Source organism: Buteo buteo, chromosome 7 (genome assembly GCF_964188355.1).
Source record: "Buteo buteo chromosome 7, bButBut1.hap1.1, whole genome shotgun sequence".
Taxonomy (NCBI): Eukaryota; Metazoa; Chordata; class Aves; order Accipitriformes; family Accipitridae; genus Buteo; species Buteo buteo.
Window position 1 is genome coordinate 1,107,115 of NC_134177.1, and position 19,362 is coordinate 1,126,476.

The 19,362-nt window shown below is 47.5% G+C and overlaps 1 protein-coding gene across 22 annotated transcripts in view; it reads left to right on the forward strand.

Moving 5' to 3' along the window:
- The window catches only part of MBNL1 (muscleblind like splicing regulator 1), a 110,339-nt gene that overhangs the window by 84,490 nt on the left and 6,487 nt on the right, over positions 1 to 19,362 (forward strand). For 12 of the 22 annotated variants that reach the window (XM_075031222.1, XM_075031208.1, XM_075031207.1 and 9 more), the window contains 6 exons: positions 2,338 to 2,538; positions 9,553 to 9,810; positions 10,899 to 10,952; positions 11,968 to 12,121; positions 17,822 to 17,857; positions 18,556 to 18,650. In XM_075031222.1, the coding sequence (XP_074887323.1) occupies positions 2,338 to 2,538; positions 9,553 to 9,810; positions 10,899 to 10,952; positions 11,968 to 12,121; positions 17,822 to 17,857; positions 18,556 to 18,650 (798 nt within the window). The remainder of the gene's footprint in view (positions 1 to 2,337; positions 2,539 to 9,552; positions 9,811 to 10,898; positions 10,953 to 11,967; positions 12,122 to 17,821; positions 17,858 to 18,555; positions 18,651 to 19,362) is intronic. The other 10 variants (XM_075031209.1, XM_075031215.1, XM_075031210.1 and 7 more) reach the window with 5 other exon arrangements.

Here is a 19,362-nt window from a genome sequence, read left to right on the forward strand (position 1 = left end):
CAGTACCTCTGAAAGGCAGACCCGTGGAGATCAGACCTGCTGGTGAGGTTCACACTGGATGTGCACAGGCATTTTTAGAGCAGAATTATTCAGAAGAGATGATGTGGATTATGGGGCATCTGGCAGCACAGAGCTGCATCCAAGGCTGTGTCCTCCTTCACCTCTGTTCTCTCTGCTGATCTACAGGAGCTGCTTTTTTCTTTTTTTAGCTGTTTTGCACAGTGCACAGCGTAATAGCGCCCAAACTGCAAGGCCAGTAAGTAGTTGCACGGTTTGGTCACAGTGATAGAGAAGTACTACCTCTGCTTCTAGAGATGGGGAAGTGAAAGCTCACTGGAAAACAAGTGAACAGTAAACAGCAGAGATGAGCCCAGCAGCTCGGACTGACCTGGAGCTCCCCCCATGTCTCTCCTCTCCTGCCTGGCATCGAGGTCCCAGCTCTGACCAGTTTGCAGTTACAGGCAGGGCCGTGCTTGGGGTGACCCTCAGGGCAGAGTCCCGCTCCTCCCCGTCCCACAGCCGCCCGAGCCATGGGTCAGTGCTGGGGCGGCTGGGACGGTCCCTGGGAGATCCAGTTTGTGCCGCGTGTCCTCTGAGGCCACTGTATCGCCAGAAAGTTTATCTGGGTGCAGGAGTGTTTGGGTGGCTTTGTGCCCTGGTAGACTCCTGCTACCGAGAAGTGGTTGTGTGCTGCCCAGGTTTCACCACTTCACGGTCTCTTTCTGCCGGCAACAGCAGTCTGGGCTAATACGACTGTGGGACAGGTTTTTATCTCCTAATTTACATGTGTACAGCACATTGCAAAATACCTGCGAGTTCCAGAATAATATGAAGTGGCTCTGATAAAATACGCTATTATTTCACAGTGGTCTAAAGGCCACAGGATATTTATATTAGTATAAAATTATCTCTAAATGAGGTAGTCTTTTATTTGCTGTGCAGTGGGTATATTGGGCTGAAATCAAACATTGATATCTCTTAAGTTACACACTAACAGGCTGGTTCGTAGTTTTATTTTTAATGTTCATAATTACATAGCTGATAACACAGTAATTAAAAGTGCAGTTAATTAACAGTGTGTTTAGAGTAATACTTTATTTCCTGTAAAATTTGCCTGTTTGTTTTTCCTTCACATGGATGAAGAACCATTAATGAAGAGACATTAAAGAAATTATTCCCATTTACGCAACTTTCAGTCTTTTTTCTTCAGTAATCTCTGCATGTGTTTTTGTCCAGTGTTTCAAATGGACTTGTTCCTTGCTTCCAAACGGTTCAGTCATTTCCTCAGGAATACAAAAACATGTGGTGTTATATGCTGTCTGGCTTAAACAGATATGAAACAGAGAAAAAGAGTTGCATTAACCCTGTGCTTGTTTTTCCCTCTAAGAATTAGTTTGGAAGAAAAGTCTAAATGCCTTGAGTAACTACTTTATTTAGATACTAAAGATAAACACTCCAGACTAGATTTTATTTGGCAATTACACTGGTAGCGTGGTGCCTTTGCATTACGTGGGGCAGAAGAGTTGTTTAATCTTTACTGCAGTGTAACAGCTCCGCATTTGGTCTTACAGCATTATTTGGTCTTCTACATCCAATTATCTTCACAACATGTGAGAGCCTGCAAGGGCGTCTGACTCTTTTTTTATCAAGCAAACAAACAAAACCCCCAGTATCTGCATGTTCTCTCTTTCTCTGGCTTAATGTTTTAGGCTAAATAAAGCGTATCCTTGATGCAGTGTATTTCTTTCTGAATATCTGTGTGGACAGCCTGTTTAATTTTGTAAAAATAAATGATTATGGTTGTCTGGTCTTGTTCCTGTATTAAACCTCTGAAATTTCTGAACCAGTGCTGGCTGTCATCAGGGTCAGAAATGTATTTATCTGCATCTGAAGTTGAGTGTGGTGTGTTGGAGCTCTCGCGCAGATGCCTTTTTCCCCAAGAGTAGATGTTTGTACATGTTTTGGATGTGTCCCTCCAAGAGCCTCAGACTTTCTCCTGTGGCCGTGAGGAGTGCTCGTGTATGTTGGCATTGCTCAAGTGCAGATCAAATGAGAGTTTGCTCCAAGAGCTGCCATGTGCTGTAATCACACAGGGGAAGCTTGAGCAGGAGAACCCACAGAGGCTGGCAGGGGATGCCTGCCCTCGTGGACTCACTCGTGTGCGACATTTGCACGGGTGTTCTTCATGTTCTACAAACACCACAAATGCTTCTTTCCCATTAGTAACAGAAATTCACTGCCATCGTTCTGAAGATGATAGCCAAAACCTCACTATGCTGATGGCATGGCAAGTATAAATATTTAAAGTGTCTTTCTTCTTCTTTTCTCTGATTGCAGCCGATGTTTTCTGTTGCACCGAGCTTAGCCACCAACGCATCAGCCGCCTTCAATCCCTACCTGGGGCCCGTCTCCCCAGGCCTGGTCCCAGCAGAGATCCTGCCCACCGCCCCGATGCTGGTGACAGGGAACCCCGGTGTCCCGGTTCCTGCCGCTGCCGCTGCTGCTGCCCAAAAGCTAATGAGGACAGACAGGCTGGAGGTAGGAGCTGATATGTGTAACTTAGTCTCACAAGTTGTATCATTTATTATGTCTCCTAGATATGAAATATTTTTCTTGTGAAAGAAAATAATGCAGGTTTCACTTCAGCTGATAATGTCGTATCTTTGTGATGGGTAAGGACGGGGAGTTACTGAGTGATCATACAGTAAGTTAATGCCTGTGGTTCTGCTTCTGACCCTCCATTGCACAAAGAAATGGAAATATTGAGCCCTTTTAGGAGAGCCGATGGCAGCAACAAGAGAGCCTCGAAACTGTGTTAGTGTGTGCCCAGAAGGTGTTAATGTGGGGGGTGCACGGCCATGGGTACTGGAGCACCAGGGGTGGGTGTAAGGGCAGAGCTTCAGCTGTCTCAGTAAAAGATGACTTTCAGCCTCAATTACTTTTGCTCTGGACAGATGGTGCCGGCGCTCCCCCGCCGGCCTCCCGCACGCGGCTTATCATCCTTGCTACAAACCTGACAAGTGTTAATGCTCTCTCGCTGGTACTCTCCTTGCCCTGAATCTTTCTTATCTGAAAGGCCCGACGGTGTTTTCACCACCTTATCGGCACTGCGGCAGCACGGGTGGCGAGCCGGCAGCCTGCCGCCAGCTGCCACGCGCTTGGGGTGTGCCAGCGAGCGCAGCCGGCGAGCGCAGCCCTGGTCAGGTCTGGGGGTTAAAAGGCACCGATGGGAGAGGCTGAGCAGGCGGGGTGATCCGCCGTCACCCTGTTGGTCTGTCGGGCACGGCAGTGTGTTAGGGAATGCACCGCTTTGCGAGGGGTGGGCTCTCCCTGTAGCATGGCTGCGGGTGTTCTCCCTCTCCGGTGCCGTGCAGCAGCCAGCGGCAGCTTTGGTCAGCGGCGGAGAGAGCCGAGCTGTGACCTGTCCGTCCTCCCAGCTCTGCCCTCAGCCCGTTCCCCGTGCTCAGCACCAGCGTTCCTGTAGCGTCAGTGCAGTGGCAGGTCTCAGAGATCCTGGTACTGCGACATCTCCTCTGTGTGGGGAGGGTGTGAAGGCTTGGGGCTGCGGGGGGTGGATGGGTTGTTTTGCTCTTGGATGTGGTCCCTGAACTGAGGGGGCATGATGGGAGGAGCGAGAAGGAGGTCTATTTTAAAATGCTGCCAGTTGTAATTGTAATGCTTTTCTTTCTGCCCATGCATCTGCATTAACAGGGATTAATTATCCTTACAAGGAGAATTAATTCCTTTTTCTTAGTTGCATCTCTGACTGACAAGCTGCTGCTCAGAAGGCTGCGAGCTGGGAGGATTGTGGAGGGTCATCTGACAGCTAGTGTTTCCCGCTGCTGCTGTCACTATTCTGAGAGCTCACGTCACCACAGGTTCCCCTTCTGCGGGATCACATCAATTCCCTTTTTAGAGATGTTTTCTCTGAGGAAAGCGTTCCCCAAAGCACGGTCAGGTTACAGGAGATGCAGCCACACCGAGCTGAGAGCTGGCGCATGGGTGGCTGTTTGGAATCACCAAGGGATGTTTTTCCTTTGAGGACTCTGTTTTATGATGGATTAAAACCAAATCCAGAGATGGATTAAAACCAAAATGCAATTAGATAAACTCATAAATAAATCACACTAAATTTGGAAATCAGTACCGAGAGGAGGATGCCGATGGCGGGGAGCCCTTTGGGTCACAGCACCAAGGTCAGCTGCTGTGTTTGATTCTGCTTCCACCCATGTAGAGGCCATGGCGCTGGTCGCTGGTGTTGGGGACATGTGGGCTCAAAAGCTTTCTGTTCGTAAGGAGGAGCGGGACGTACCCAAAGTCCCCGAGCACCAGCTCTGCCCACGGCCGGGGAAGCACATATGTCTGTGGGAGCCCGAGAGGGGCTGTGCAGGGGCACCTCTTCGTGTGGTGCCTCTGGGGCAGAGCTTGTGCTGGCCGGCAGACTGTGACCAAAGCACACAGGGAGCTAATGGAATTTGGGACTTCAGCATGCAGGATTTGGTCCTCCGGATGCTTGCGTTCTCTTTATATTGCTATTTAGAGAAGTGATACACTGCTGAGCCAAACTCCTCTGCACAAGAGGGAGTTGTGAGAGTGTTAGTCTCACAAAACACCCAGGGGCACAGTCTGCAGTAAAACCCATTTTTATCAATTAGGAAAAGCCAGCAAAAACATCTGAAGTCAGTAGAACTTTAAAAAAGAGTGAGTGATTTTGCTTTGAACTTGTATGGAAAGGAAGCTGATGGCCAAGTTGGAAACGCCTGAAATTAAGTGCTGAGACTTAGAGGAGTGCCTCTTTTGTCACCTTTCCTGGTGAAATGGTACTGTGCAGGGATTCCTCTGGAAGCAGACATTGTTTGCCGCAGGGAACGCTGGTGGTGCAAGAGCCAGCCGGGTCCCTGCGCGCTGGCTGAGCTGCCGCGGGACAGCACCCCGCACCGGCGAGAGCCCCCGGCAGCACCAGCCCTCCCGTGGGCTCAGCTCGCAGCCAGAACGCAGTCGAGCAGGGCGCTTTCTTCTCAGCCACATTCCCCCGTTGACTAGCGTCCCAGCTCATCGGCACCCAGCAGCCTTCTCTGCTGTAATTGCTTTTATCTCAGTGGGCTCTGCTCTTGGGAGATGTCCTTGTCCTTGGAGGCGGGCTGTCCCAGCCCTGCCTTCCTAACAGGGCCCTTCCCTTGGCTCTGCTCTAACCATTGCACCATGTAGATCACTTGAAAAAAATCCAGCTTCTTCTACCCTTTAAGCTGTTTAAGTTTTGCTTTTTATTTTGACTGGGATCAAGAGCACATCCAGGTTGACCCACTGACTCTGCAATTACACTCGGGGCTGCTGTCTTACAAAATTAGTATCTGTTGCGAGGAGGGGCTGTCTTTTCCTCCTCCTTTTTTCCCTTCAGCAAATGCAGTTTAAATAGTGAAATATGTAAGGGAGAAGATAAATTGCTAGTGCTTTCCAGTGTATTGGTTGTTTAACCTGGAGTATCTAAATTTAGTATAGAAATACCAAATAAGCACATCATTTTTATGAACAGCAGAATATTTTAATGTACTTTATAGATTACAGAAATGTAGAACCGATTTGAAAGATTTTGCATGGTCTGGTCGGTACCTCTCAGAGAAGACAGCGTGTGTCTACCTGCTCTTTAAGTGAGCTTATTGCTGTCAGTATTGTCATTTGTTATGACATGATAAGAGAGCTTTATAAGGCTTAGCTTGCTCTCCCTTGGAATGAACTGTCCTTGAGAAAAATAACTACTATGATGTTAGCATCTAATCTTGGAATATGATTTGTTCTGCTTAGAATTTTGAATACTTATTTTCAAGACTGATGTGCTCTGGCATTAATTAAGTTAGCACACGTGTTCTGGGATACTGAATCAGACTGTCCACAGCTAAAAGCTCTCGTTACATATACCTGGGATTTTAAGGAAAGCGGGCAGACAACGCAAGTCTGTCAGGCAGTGTGCCTGTTCTCCTGAATTAATATAAATATTCATAAGATAAGGTCAGTGACTGTTACTAGTAGTAGGATTGATTTCATACATATTTGGACCGTGTCGCCTGTACAGATAGCATGCAGATGTTTGGGTGTCCAGTGCGTTCAGCCACTCCTGTAAGGAATCTGGATCTCAGGGTGGAAATTTCATGGGTTGAAGCTTTTGCTACAGCTTTCCTCACGCTCCTCTCCTGCCAGAAATACCTTGAATGAAAGTGTGGTTCTTCCAGTAAACTAGAAGAGAAGCAAGAAGGACAGGGAAGTGAGAGAGAAAGGAATTGCCTAACTGTTTTATTTAAATTGCATGTGTTTCAGTTTGAATGCCATCATTTTCTATTAGAAGTATTCGAGAGTCAAGAATGACCACAACCAAGCTGCTGTTCCCTGCTTGCTTCATATATACCATTTTTTGCCAGAAAGCAGCAGCTTAGAAGTTCTTGGAGATTTTCAGATCTTGGGTAATCAGGAAATCTGACCTAGTGGTGCTGTTTATTTAAACGTTCAGAATGCACTAGATAACAATATGCCCATTTTGATAAATTCTCTTCAGTGCAGAGAAGGAGACGGGAGGTGTGACTTGCTCATGGGAGGGCAGGGATCTCAGCTCTGCTGCCCATCTCCCTCCAGCCAAACCTCTGCCCAGCTTTTGGGTGAGCAGCATGGGACCTCTACTGTAGCTGTACCAGGGTGGGCAACTTGAATCCCAGCAGAGTGATCAAAATAAACTCAGCCCAAAGTTAGAACAAGTTAAGTGAATTACAAGGAATTAGTAATATTGCAGCACTAACTCAGAATTTTTGCGGAAAGGCTAGAGACATACAGGTGCCTCTTTTATTTATGTTTCATAAAATACTGAGTTGAAAATTGTGATACTAATTACAGGGCTATTAATAAATAACTAAATCCAGATCTGAAAGACCAGACAATGTATCATGCTTCTGTGCCTCTCTTTACTCAAGCAGATGAGTGATACATTGCTGCATGCCCGTGGCAAAAAATTACACCATTTTCAATGCTTGCTTTTAAATAAGCAAGAATTTGAAACATTCTTGGTTACCATCACAGTGGTTGAAAAGCCATGGCTGGTCACACTGATTAAGAGGACTAGCAGTATTATGGTTTGTGTCTGACTGCTGTAAACCATCGTTCAGAGATCTGTTAAGGAGCCCTGAGAGGGAGCCATTCATTGCCTTATCTCAGCTACTGCATGACAGCTCTGTGAAAATTTGCTCCGGACATGCCAAAGATTATCCCCCTAACTATTTCAGTTTTCTGTTCGTCCTTCTTTGGTTTTTAACTATGATAAAATTAGCTTATCTATGGATGCATTTTCTTTCTCTCTCTGTGTATATAGATACTGTTATATATATACACTTATATAGGAGTTTGTATATACCATCTTTATGTTAATAATGGAGTAGTTCTTGCTTATATGTGGAGTGGTTTTGAGACCTCGGTTTTGTGGATCAGCAATACAAGACAAAGAGTGAAGACAGTCAAATGACATTAGTTGCATCCTTTTCTTTATCTTCAGAGGAAAAGACTTCAGTTTACTCCTAGACTGCAAACAAATAATCAAAGGAAATTACCCATTTTTGTCTGTTTGGGAGGCCTGTGTTTGGGTAGAAGACGCTACCTGGTTCATGACCCAGAAGGTATTCCTAGATGAAAAAGAGCAAGCCGTAATGCAGGCGGTGGGGCTGACCAACTCAGCACAGCTCTCTTGGAGAAGCAGTGACATGCCAGCTCCCTTTGGTGTATGCTTGAGGGTGAGTGGGGAGAGAGACCAGGGGTCTCGTGTGAGCAGGGATGGTGCTAGCTCAGAACATAAACCAGAAGACAGCTTTTGTTTTTTGATGGCTTAAACAGGTGCCACCTCCTTCCCCGGTCGCTCCCTGTGTTGTGCTAGCTGGCAGAGTGGTCTGCATCACTGCATGGGGACTAGACCAGGGAAGGGATCCGGCTGCAGAATTACCTGGAAGGCAAGCGGTTATTTTCCAGCTGAGGAATTTTCCCAATCTGTTTCATGTCTGCTGCAGAAACAGTTCTGCAAGCACCAAGCTGCGAGCAGTAGGGTCACGGGGATGAACAAGAGCAATGGAGGTGCCTGAAGTGGCTCATTTGGCTCTGCTGCAAATATACATCCAGAGTCTTTGTCACCGCATGGAAAAAGACTATAGATAGGGTCATGCTGGAATGACCCTGGACAAACGGGTGTTTCCTGTGAAACAGGGTTCACAAATGGCATAGCTCTTGCCCTTTGGGGATGTCATTTCATAAGTCTTAGATGATGGGCAGCTGGTACTTGAAGCAGCACAGGGGTTAAAAGGCAGCTAGAGCACTAGCATGGATGGAAACCAAATAACAACCAAATTTGGTTTGTTGCAGGGATCAGAGCCAAGGTCCTTGAGGAAATACTGATGATCCAAGCTCATGGGCACCCACCTTTAAAAGGAAATTCCATCTACTAAAGTGGTTTTATTTTTATACAAGCTTGGTTCCTTTTGTCCCTTTCTGTTTCCTATAGCCTGTGGAAAACTAAAATGACAAACACATTTTTGTTTGCAGTTTGCGAAGAGCTGACCGTGAAAAGAACACACGTCATTTTTTTAAATACAGGGTTTGCAAGGTGTGTGAAGAGGGAGCCGATGTTTGCCGTACTGGTGATGAAGTTAGTGTCTGCACCGCCGGTGGGGCTGGAGGTCCGGGAGGGGTCTGTGCCGGCTCAGACCTGGGCTGGAGCCCACGTACCAGCAGCGAGGATGCTGCAGGGGGATGCCCCTCAGCCAGGCGGGTTTCTTTGTGCAATTTCTGATTCCTTCAGCTTTGTTCGGCTGCTGTTGCACGGCAGCGGCGTGACAGCGGGACCAACAACCGCTCCGGCTGCAGCCTCCGCTCTTTCCCAACACGTCCCACCTTCCGCTGATCCGCAGGGCGATGCCGCGCAGCCCGGGAGAGGCAGCCCCCGCCACTGCGGGTTTTGGGTTGCCCTCTCGTGGCAGACGCCTGGATCGTGGGAGCCGGTGCGGTGCTGTACACCCCACGGGTGCAGCTCGCTCCCTGGCATGGACGTGAAGCACCCATCCGGTGGGGCTGCGCGGGGGCAGCCACACAGTCATCCTCCCGGCACCGCTGGCCAGTCACCTTAATTAGTGCATCGAGTGTTGCTCACTCGGGCACAGGCAGATCACGACCACGTCCAAGCAGCGCGGTGCTCGGGGTGATCTCTGAGAGCTAGCCACGGCATGTTTCTTCAGAAAACAGAAAAAGTCCTGTGGGCAGCTAAGCAGGAGCCAAAATAAAACCTGCTGTGTGCTTGGCTCTTGATCCTGGCGGGGTTTGGTGCTCTTTGACACCAGGAGTGGCCGTAGCGAAGCCAGGTCCCTGCTGCCTGGGAGCCGAGCCCACCGTCCCAGCACCGCTGTGCTCCACCTGGGGCTGGGCACCCGTCCTCGCGGCGCTCTCGCAGACTTTCAGAAATCCCCACTGCGCTCCGAGCCGTGCCCGCAGCACCCGTCACCCAAATTAAGCGACTTTCTTTTCCTGGTGTCACAGGTATGTCGAGAGTACCAGCGTGGCAACTGCAACAGGGGAGAGAACGACTGCCGGTTCGCTCACCCCGCCGACAGCGCGATGATCGACACCAATGACAACACAGTCACCGTCTGCATGGATTACATCAAAGGGAGATGCTCACGGGAAAAGTGCAAATATTTTCACCCTCCCGCACACCTGCAAGCCAAGATCAAGGCTGCCCAGTACCAGGTTAACCAAGCTGCAGCTGCCCAGGCAGCAGCGACTGCAGCTGCCATGGTGAGTTTGGAAAACACCTCTGGAATAGAAGTATGTTGACGAGAGACAATAATTGACGTGTTAGCTGTTCTTGCTGGAGGGGGGTGCGTGTGCGTGTGCTCGGGGATCCCAGTCACTACACAGTGCAATGAGCTTTCTCAGCATGTGGTGCCAGATCTGCTCTGAAGTAGTTTCAGACCGTTGAGGTGTTTCACTAATTTTGCCTGCTGATGTACAGAGTATCTGTATGTACATATATGTGTGCATACATGTGTGCGTGTCTGTACGTGTGTGTGCATATATGTATATATAGTTTATTGTATGTTTGTGTGTGGGTAGATGTGTATCTATCTAGTTGCACAGATAGATAAACCCGTATTTCAGTTACCGTAAGTCCGTATTTGTAGAGACTTGGTTCGAAGTCGATCCGACTGTGTTAACGCTACCCGTAGCCCACCTCCCCCGTCCCCCTGCCGAGGGCTGTCGGCAGCTCTCGCAGGGCACTAGAGCAAACCTCGTAGTTGTAGCAGCCAGATCTGGAACTGCTCAGGAACTGGCTTCCTGGCGAGGAGAGGACAGCCCCCCGAGGGGGGCTGCGATGCCATATTGTCCCGTCTGTGCCGAGCCCTGTGGGGGTGTGGGAAGAGGAGCACAGCGGGCACGCCGGGGCGCGGCGGCCAGGAGGAGCGGGAGCGGCAGCGCCGGCGGTGCGAGGCGGTAGCCGCGGGCTCCCGGAGGCGCTCCGCCGCCGGCCGGCACGGGTGGTGAGCCGGTGGCCGGTTGCGGGGAGCCCGGTTTCCGCGCCGGCGTAGCCTCCCCCGGGCCTGCCCTCGGGGGGGGGGGGGCCGGGGTGGGAGGCGGCCCGCGGTCGCCGCCCTGCCTGCCCTGCCCCGCCCTGCCCTGCCCGCGCGGGGGCCGCCCGCCGGCCCCCTGTGCATGCCTAGTCTTGTTACCGTTGTACACGGCATCCGGTGATTTGTTTTTATTTGTTTTTTCTCACCTACCCAAATGCACTGCTGCCCCCATGATGCACCTCTGCTTGCTGTTTATGTTAATGCGCTTGACCCCACTGGCCATTGCCATCATGTGCTCGCTGCCTGCTAATTAAGACTCAGTCGGCTGTCAAATCACTGAAGCGACCCCTCGAGGCAACCTTTGACCTGGTACTATGACCTTTCACCTTTTAGCTTGGCATGTAGCTGTATCGTAGAGTCGAGTTTGGGGTTAATGTGTAGACACGGAATATCCCGGTTCCCCCTTCCCCATCCCCGGCAAGGGGCGCGGGGGCTGCCGGGCTGGGCTGGGCCAGGCTCCGGAGCAGGACCCCGCCGCCCTCGCGCCCCGCCGGCCCCCTCCCCTCCCATCCCTTCCCATCCCTTCCACTCCCATCCCTTCCACTCCCATCCCTTCCCATCCCTTCCACTCCCATCCCTTCCCATCCCTTCCCATCCCATCCCCTCCCATCCCCTTCCCTCCCATCCCCTCCCCTCCCTCCCTTCCCTTCCCTTCCCTCCCCTCCCGTCCCCTCCCCAAGGGTGCCGTGCGGGCGGCCGCGGCGCAGGGCCGGCCGCGGGCGCAGGGTGCGTTGGCATGGCTTCGCGGCGCTGCGGCGCGGAGGTGGCCCGGGGGTGCCGGCATGCGGCGCGCGCTCTGCATGCCCGGGCAGGCGCTGGGGCCCGGGGAGTGGGTTGGCGCCAGCGGCCCTGCCATCCGCTCCGGACGGTGACTATTAACATTGCTTCTACGTGTTGATCCTCATGGAGCTAGCAGTGCTGCTTCCCCCTACCCCGATAGCCTCGCTCCTGATCGAAACCCTGAAGCTTTACAGTAGCGTAATATTTACGCCGGTTCCTATAACGTACGGCTCCGACACGTTACCTGTGCCGCTGTAATGGTAGGCTAAAGTAGTGCTCCCTTGTAAAGCTTTTACCTCGCCTTTTATTTGGTAGTTAAGTCTGCTATGCTGCTTGCTTGCTCATGGATAAACATGGTGCTGCCTGGTTTTTTTGCCCTCTACTGATTTTTCTTTTTTCCTTTCTCTCTTTCCTTTTCTTCTCCCTCCCTCCCGTCCTCCTCCACACCTCACCCCACCCCCCCACCCCCCCACCCCCCCACCCCTTTTTTTTTTTTTTTTCTTTTTTTTACTGGACTTTATTTTTATACCCATCCACCATTCAGGGAATTCCTCAAGCTGTACTTCCCCCATTACCAAAGAGGCCTGCGCTTGAAAAAACCAATGGTGCCACCGCAGTCTTTAACACTGGTATTTTCCAATACCAGCAAGCTCTTGCCAACATGCAGTTACAGCAGCATACAGCCTTTCTCCCACCAGGTAAGTGCTTCTCGTTTGCCTTTTTCTGGGGAGGGAGAAGGGGGAATTCTGGAAGGCGTACACTAGGAAATAACCGTTTGTTCCTGGCAGCGAATGCATAGAGGTATTTGCGCGGCGGCCGCTGGTGCCGGGGCGGCTGCTGCCAGGCGCAGGCAGCCTCTCTCCAGCCTGCGGCGCTGCGATCCTGGCGAGCCGCGGGCAGAGGAGGTGCTGGCTGCAGGAAGGCTGGCTTCTCTCTGCTTCTCTCGGAAGCTGGGTGGGTGTTTTCCAGTCTAATATAAAAACCAGCGTCACGCTCTGTCATCCCAAATCAGAATTTGAAATCTTCTCTCTCGTTCCTCTCTCCCTCGATTAACTTCTCTTTGTTACACATCTCTTAAGCTATTGTATTTGTTTCTCTTTGCTGTAAGACCCCTTTGCCTTCATGTGCTTAGCAACAGTTGTTCTGAGCCACACACTTGGAGGTTTTGATTTTAATTACAGTGCAGCGATCATAAAAGGCACAGGCAGGCAGTCTCGCAGATAGGCTAGTCATGAACCTACACAAGAAATCAAGGTTCAGGCCTCTACCGCTAAAGCCTCAGGGCTGATTTTGGACTAAGCAGAACAAAGGTGCCCTGTTCTTATTCAAGAGTGATCGAATCTACACTTGTCCTAGTGTATGTAATTGCTGAAGAATTGATGTCTGTACTATTTACATAAGCAGAAATCCCTTCAGAGGACAAGTGATGGGGCTTAAAGTTGGAATATATGTTTTGGTTCTGCAAACAGCACTTCATGAATAATTACATATGTAGTATGTCATGTGAATTCATGCCTATATTAACACAGCTGAGTTAGTTTTTACATATGAACCCACATTGAAACAGTACTATCATTCTAGGAGGTATGGAGAGGATGTTGGATAGATCTGTGCTCAAAAAATTGGAAGGAGTCTGTAAGGACAGCCCTTCGTAATGCAGACTAGTTGAGGGGAGGGGAGAAAACACAGCTATTCAATCTTTAAAAAAAAAAAAAAAATAAGGATTTTATCCTAAACATTTTTGGCAAGTATGTTCCCAGGAATTCGGTATAATGCCTTTTACCATTCTTTCTTGATCTGGCATACAACCAGCATGTGTAATTTAAATGGCACAAAAATCAGTTGCTTGATTTAGTACATTTTAATAACTTATTTAGATTCCAAGAATGCACTGCAACCACTGAAATATATTAGCAAAAGCTTGTTGCAAAGCTTGTTGGAGTCAATAGAAAGACTGACTGAGTAAGCTTTAGATCAAATCTCTAGCCCACATACTACATTTCATATAAAAATGCTTATACAATCACAGTCCTTCCTGTAGATATTAAACAATTTAAAAGGTTTGTTTTGGCAAAGCATAACTGATGTAGTTAGTAAACCATGCAATTTTCCAGCTTCCATTAAATCAGCAAGGGGCTGGATGATTTCTGACAGTACTCGAGCTGCTTTGAATCGTGCCCTGTGAACTTCGGAGCTGGGGTTATGGTTTGTGTGCATCAGGCCTCATTTGCACTACATCATTGACCAGGATCTTACACAACCTACCTCAGCTCTTCCTCTAGCAATCTATACTGAAACCTACAGGAGTCTGTGCAGTGGTTCTTGGTGCTTTATTTGACCTTTCTTGACCACTGAAGTTTAGTATATGTTAAACAAGAGAAGTAGAGGATTTTTTAGCATGAGCTACTATAAATTCTCTGTTTATATTTTTCAGATAGCAGCAGCTTGAGCTTTCCAGTAACCCAGTACTTTTTCGAAAGTTTGAAAATTTTATTTGCCACCTTGCCCTTTTTAGTTTTCCCCACTTAATTTTAAGTAGCATCAGTCCAGTTTGTGCACAGTCCCCTGGATATAGAGTTTCTCCATCAGTGCCTAAGAACTGATGGGAGAGCACAGAGTGTGGGTGCCCTCAGCTCCACTGCCATGGAGCAGAGGCAGGTTAATTCAGTGGGGCCTGAATTAAAATGAAATTTTTCAAGTTCAGACACCCAAAGTGTAATTACTCATATGTGTTCTTAGTTGCTTCAGCTGCAATGTATGAAAATGCAGCAGGTCTGGAGGGCAGGACACTCGCAGAACCTACAGGGTGTCAGTGTGTACCCCTCTGGAGGATCTTGGCAGGACCCTCCTCTGCAGGACACTTCACTCTTGATATTTGAGCCTTGAGAGTTTTCCACTCATGTTCCAGACAAACCCAGATACCTCTTCTAAATCGTAAGGTGTAATTCTGGCTGCCTGTATGCAAGGGCATGTGAAAGCAAATAAAGGGATCGTCCATGCCAGGGGATGGGCACTGGCACTCCAGCACACCTCGAATGATTAAATGCTCTTAGGTACTCATCTCACTGCTCTCAAATAAAGCTCCCTCTTTGCATGGCTCCCCTCTTGAGGTCTCCCAGAAACCTTGGCTGGTGGAAGATGTCCACAGACTGAGAGGGGAGTCTAAAAGGCGTTGCAAGAAAGACCTGGGAACACTTGTGGTGTTGGCTAGTTGAAATAAGTGGAGTTAGTCTTCCAAATGAGGAGGCTCTACACGACTTAATAGGTGTTCACAGCTTGTTCTGGTACGTTGGTCCTGGCTGACGACTCTTGACGCCTTAGCAGACACGCGGGCGAATATTTTGCTGAGGGGCTGTGAACTTGCAGAGCACCGGTTAGTTGGCGTGCACTGCTACTGCACATGCTGTTTGTCCTGCAGTAACTGTGAGCTGGCTGGGGGTATGTTTGTATGTGCAGATAGAGAGCTCCTGTGTGCAACTAGATGAAATTCCTGCCCTGGTGCTTGTTACCATCCTGTGCCTCAGCTCACTGTCTCCTCAGTTGTGCGTATACAGCTCTTCCCGGCCTGTGCGAGTCAACCGGCTGCCCAGAGGGTAGCTGAGAAGTGTAATCCTCCAGAAGAAAGGGGTCAGGTTTACAGGGTACTCCCAGGAGCTGTTGCCCTAATGCACCTGCAAGAGGCAGAATTGCAGCAGGGCAGCTGAACCATGTAGCCAGCCGTGGAAAGACTTCAGCCACCTCTGCTGTTAAGTTAACGCATTGCATATTTATTTAGTTACTGCAGCTTCAACACCAGAGAACTTACTTGTTCGTGGTTGGGACTCAGTCAGTGCACAGGTGCTTTCCTAAAGCGGTGTCTGTGTAAGCACACTGCTCTCCTCCAAAACGTTAGGGAGGGAAAAATCAGGCACAACTGTTCACCTCAGCAGGACTGCTTATGCTGTCTGTGGTGATATTTTTAATTAGGATTTAGTAGATTGGACAGAATAAATAGACTGAGGGGAATAATATAAGGGAGGCATCAAAAAAAATGCTTAAAACACCAGTAAACCTAGAATATTTATAAAACTAGCTTTATTCCACTGCAGAACTAATCTGGTTGTGAAGTTATGATCAGTTAACTGAACACATCCTTGAATTAAAATTCTGCCTTGTGCTGAAAAGCTAGGGAACATTTGAAACTCCACATTTATTATTCATGCATTCTCATTAGTCAGTCAAAGCTTCTGAAGTCAAGATGGATGTTAAGGTCATAGCAAAAATGATTTTTATTACTGGTAAGAGGGTCATACAGCATTACGTCTTCATATTTGCAAGTTATTGCACCCTAGCTAGTATTTTCATTTCTGCCTTATGTTCATTTGCTTCAATTCCCTTTCAAAACTGTGTGCACTGGTTATAATGTTAATGATGATAACTCAGATTAAATTTTGAGCTGCAAAGCTTTACAGTGATAATTCAGAGTCATCATGAATATCTAACTCGTCTTTAGCATGTAGACATAATTATGCATGGAATGATGTAATATTCCAGATCTAATGAAGTATGTACAACCTTATAAATAGGGCACTTCTGCACAGAGACAAGAACTCAAAGGTTCTTCTCTGTAGCCTCATTAACACCGTAGAGATGTCATAAGAGGGGCCGAGAAAGCAGTTTTACTTACTGTTTGTACTTTATAGGCAAATTTTGCTCCATTTTTTAATCTTGCAAGTGGTCCCATTGGCTTCAGCCGTGATTTGTACATGGGGAAGTCGGGAAAGCTACCCTTCTTTTAACCTTTCCTTATGAATATTTTCAGTCTCTTCCACGACACAGAAATAGAAGAGTAATTAGGAAGCATGATTATGCCCTTTTCCTTGTAGCCTCACAGATAGAGTGATGACAGTGAATAACCTTGTCCCCAGCAGTAATTATACTGACTGACTTTTTCCCCTGCTTAGTTAAATGCTCTTGAGATTGTGCAAGCCACTACAATGCTTGGCACCAGCTAAAACAATTTCCTGTCCCCCCGTTACGGTCACGTAATGTCAAGGAAGCAGCATTGCCGTGGCTCCTGCTGGCAGTCTTCTAGAATATGTTTCTATTTCCACTGCAACCTCTGTTCCCAGATTTCAGAGTTTATTTCAGTTTTTGCTGTGTCAAGCATAATTAGCAGTTTTAATAAATGTTATTTGTTAAATAAAAAAGTAAATTGTTTATTAAAAATGGATATTCTGAAATATCAGAACATATTTATCTATCATATTGGAAGCAAAAATAGAAGATTCTGAGTTCAGTCTGGTGGAAAGCATTTTGCTATGTAAACAGAATCAACCAACGTAACGATATTTAAAAAATGATGCCATCATGTTCTTAAAAACACCATACTGCTGTTGGCTCTCTAGTTACAGGGCGGAATTCACCAGGTGCTGTCGCTTTAATTGTTTTTATGTAGCCTGAAGAGAGCTGCAGGTTGTGAGCCCAGACACCAGCAGCTTAAAATACGTCCTATAATGTAGAAAAAAATGCTGAACGAGTATTCTTAGGTGCTGCCATGAGCTGCGTAGGAGACTTTAGCTATTCAGTCCCTCCTCTGACCTGCGTAGTAAGCAAACAGACCAGAGGACGGTCAGGGTCACTTCCACTTCACTGGCAGCTCACAGGGGTCGTGCAGCTATGACAAAAGTACGGCACGCCAAATTCACCTGGTTTTTGCCTGTATATTACCTAAATACTGGCGCAGCCAGATTGTGGCTAATGGAACAGTACAGATCAAGTCATCACTCTGCGAGGAATCTTCGCTCCAGCCCGTCCGAGAAGGACCCCAGCCGAAAAGGCAGCCCTAGCGGGAGGGGCGAGCCTCGCTCCCCTCCTCTGGCCGTGTGTCTTCCCTGGACAGAACACGGCATTCGCTGCGCTTCCCGAGCAGCCGCGGGGAGGGGGCACAGCAGTGCCAGTCCCCTGCTCCAGCTAGTCCCAGTGTCCTAGCAGGGGTGGACCTCGGGTCCCTGTAGGCAGGTGCAGGTTGAAAAGTATTTCTTTTAATCTGAGGAAACCAGGGTTAAGACCATTACAAAGCTTGCGTCAAAAGGCAAAAAGATTTAAGACTACAAGAGTTTTAAAATAAAGCTAAAGAAACTTTTCCTAGCCATGCTGATACTCCATGGTCCTACAAAGGCAAACACGCTATACCAGCACACAGTTCGATCAGCTCTTTCCCCTTCACTGAACACTAGTTCTAATGGATCACTGTGCTATTGTATGGTTTGATTGTGCTGACAGTTACATGCCACTGTTCCCATAATAACAATTTTTCTTCTTTGTTCAAATGAAATTTCTAATTACACGTGTGATGGGTTGTTTTAATTCTTTTCCCTTTCCAAATCCACCTTCCTGTTGCAATGCATGATGGGCAGGCTCAATATTGTGCATGACACCCGCTACAAGTGTTGGTAGGTGCCAGCTTTGTTTCTTGATTATCTTAAACCTGTGGTGCAGCTCACGGACCCTCAAAATCCACTGCTAGATTTTAACTTATAGCTCTCGTGCCAATCCATCTCCCTTAGCCTCCTGCACTAACACCTGTCAATTAAATGCAATTGTTTTATTTAATTGACATGGACACATAGATGTTATTAATTTTGTATAGCAGTTTTTTGAATTGCACATTGTTCCTTGGTGGATTTTGATTGGACTATGAGTTCCAGTGTTTAGAAACTTTCTTGTGTTAAATAAAGACTGTATCTTACTATAGCCACATAGACGTATACTGTCCTTCAACAAGATTAATTTTTGTTTGCAGTAAATATTTGGGTTGAATTTTTAAAAGACAAAAATTTGTAAATATAAGGGCATTTAAAAATTCTTCTGTTGATTTTTGTATTAAAATGGTTAAGCTTGTTTGTGTCTATTTTCTTGATTTGATGGTAACAAGCATTTTCCCCTTTTTTTCTCTTTCATTTCCCTCCCCTCTTTCTCCCTGGAATGTTGTCCTGCTTTGCACTGTGATTGCATGTCACGCGCTGGCAATGATGTCTCGGGCTTTTTGCTGTGATAAATACCATGCTCAATTATCCTACCACATGTCGCTCTGCTTCCCATACTGCTACACTCTTCTGTATGTTTGCTTATATGATTTTCCTTCCGAAAGTTCCCATGGTGCACGGTGCTACGCCAGCCACTGTGTCTGCAGCAACAACATCTGCCACAAGTGTTCCCTTCGCTGCAACAGCCACAGCCAACCAGGTTTGCTAATTTACAGCTTTGTTCCTTACAGACAACTTGAAATTGGTGCTTTTAATGAGCATGGGGGTTTTGATTTTACCTCTTGTTGGCCTACACATTCTCTCTAAGATCTGCAGCACAGCTTAATAAGCCTTTATCCATGCTCAAAAGGTGCTGCAGTTCCATTTCTGATGCTAAAAATAATTGATAATAGAGTTTCTGACTCAGTCTTAACATTTATGGGCCATGCTGCTTCTGCTCTCAGAGATGTAAAGAGAAAGGGATAATACACGAAACCCATTATTTATTTCTATTTCTGTGAAGCTGATAGTTCCTTTTAGTGCAGAACTCCAGTGAAAGCCAGTAAAACCTTTGTGCGGAGGGGTTGCAGGATCACAATTTTAACAGTCTGAATTTAGCAGTCTGAACATGTTCTGACTCTCCTCTTCCAAGAGCAAAACAAAAACGTCTGAGCATGGGCCACACAGAAACTTCTTTTAAACCTTTGTTTCAGCTTGTGATTCTGCTTGGAAATGGCCAATTACTTGTTGCAGTAGGCAGACTTCAGTTAAGAAAATGTCCATTAGAGTCTGGTTTTATTTCTAAATAGCTACCCCAATTGTTGCCATGTTTAGATGTATTTCAGGAATAAAAGAATAATGGTTTACTAAATAAGTGATTAAAAGTCCTCCCAGAAAAGCCAGGAATGATGCTCTAAAGATGAGTACCAGGG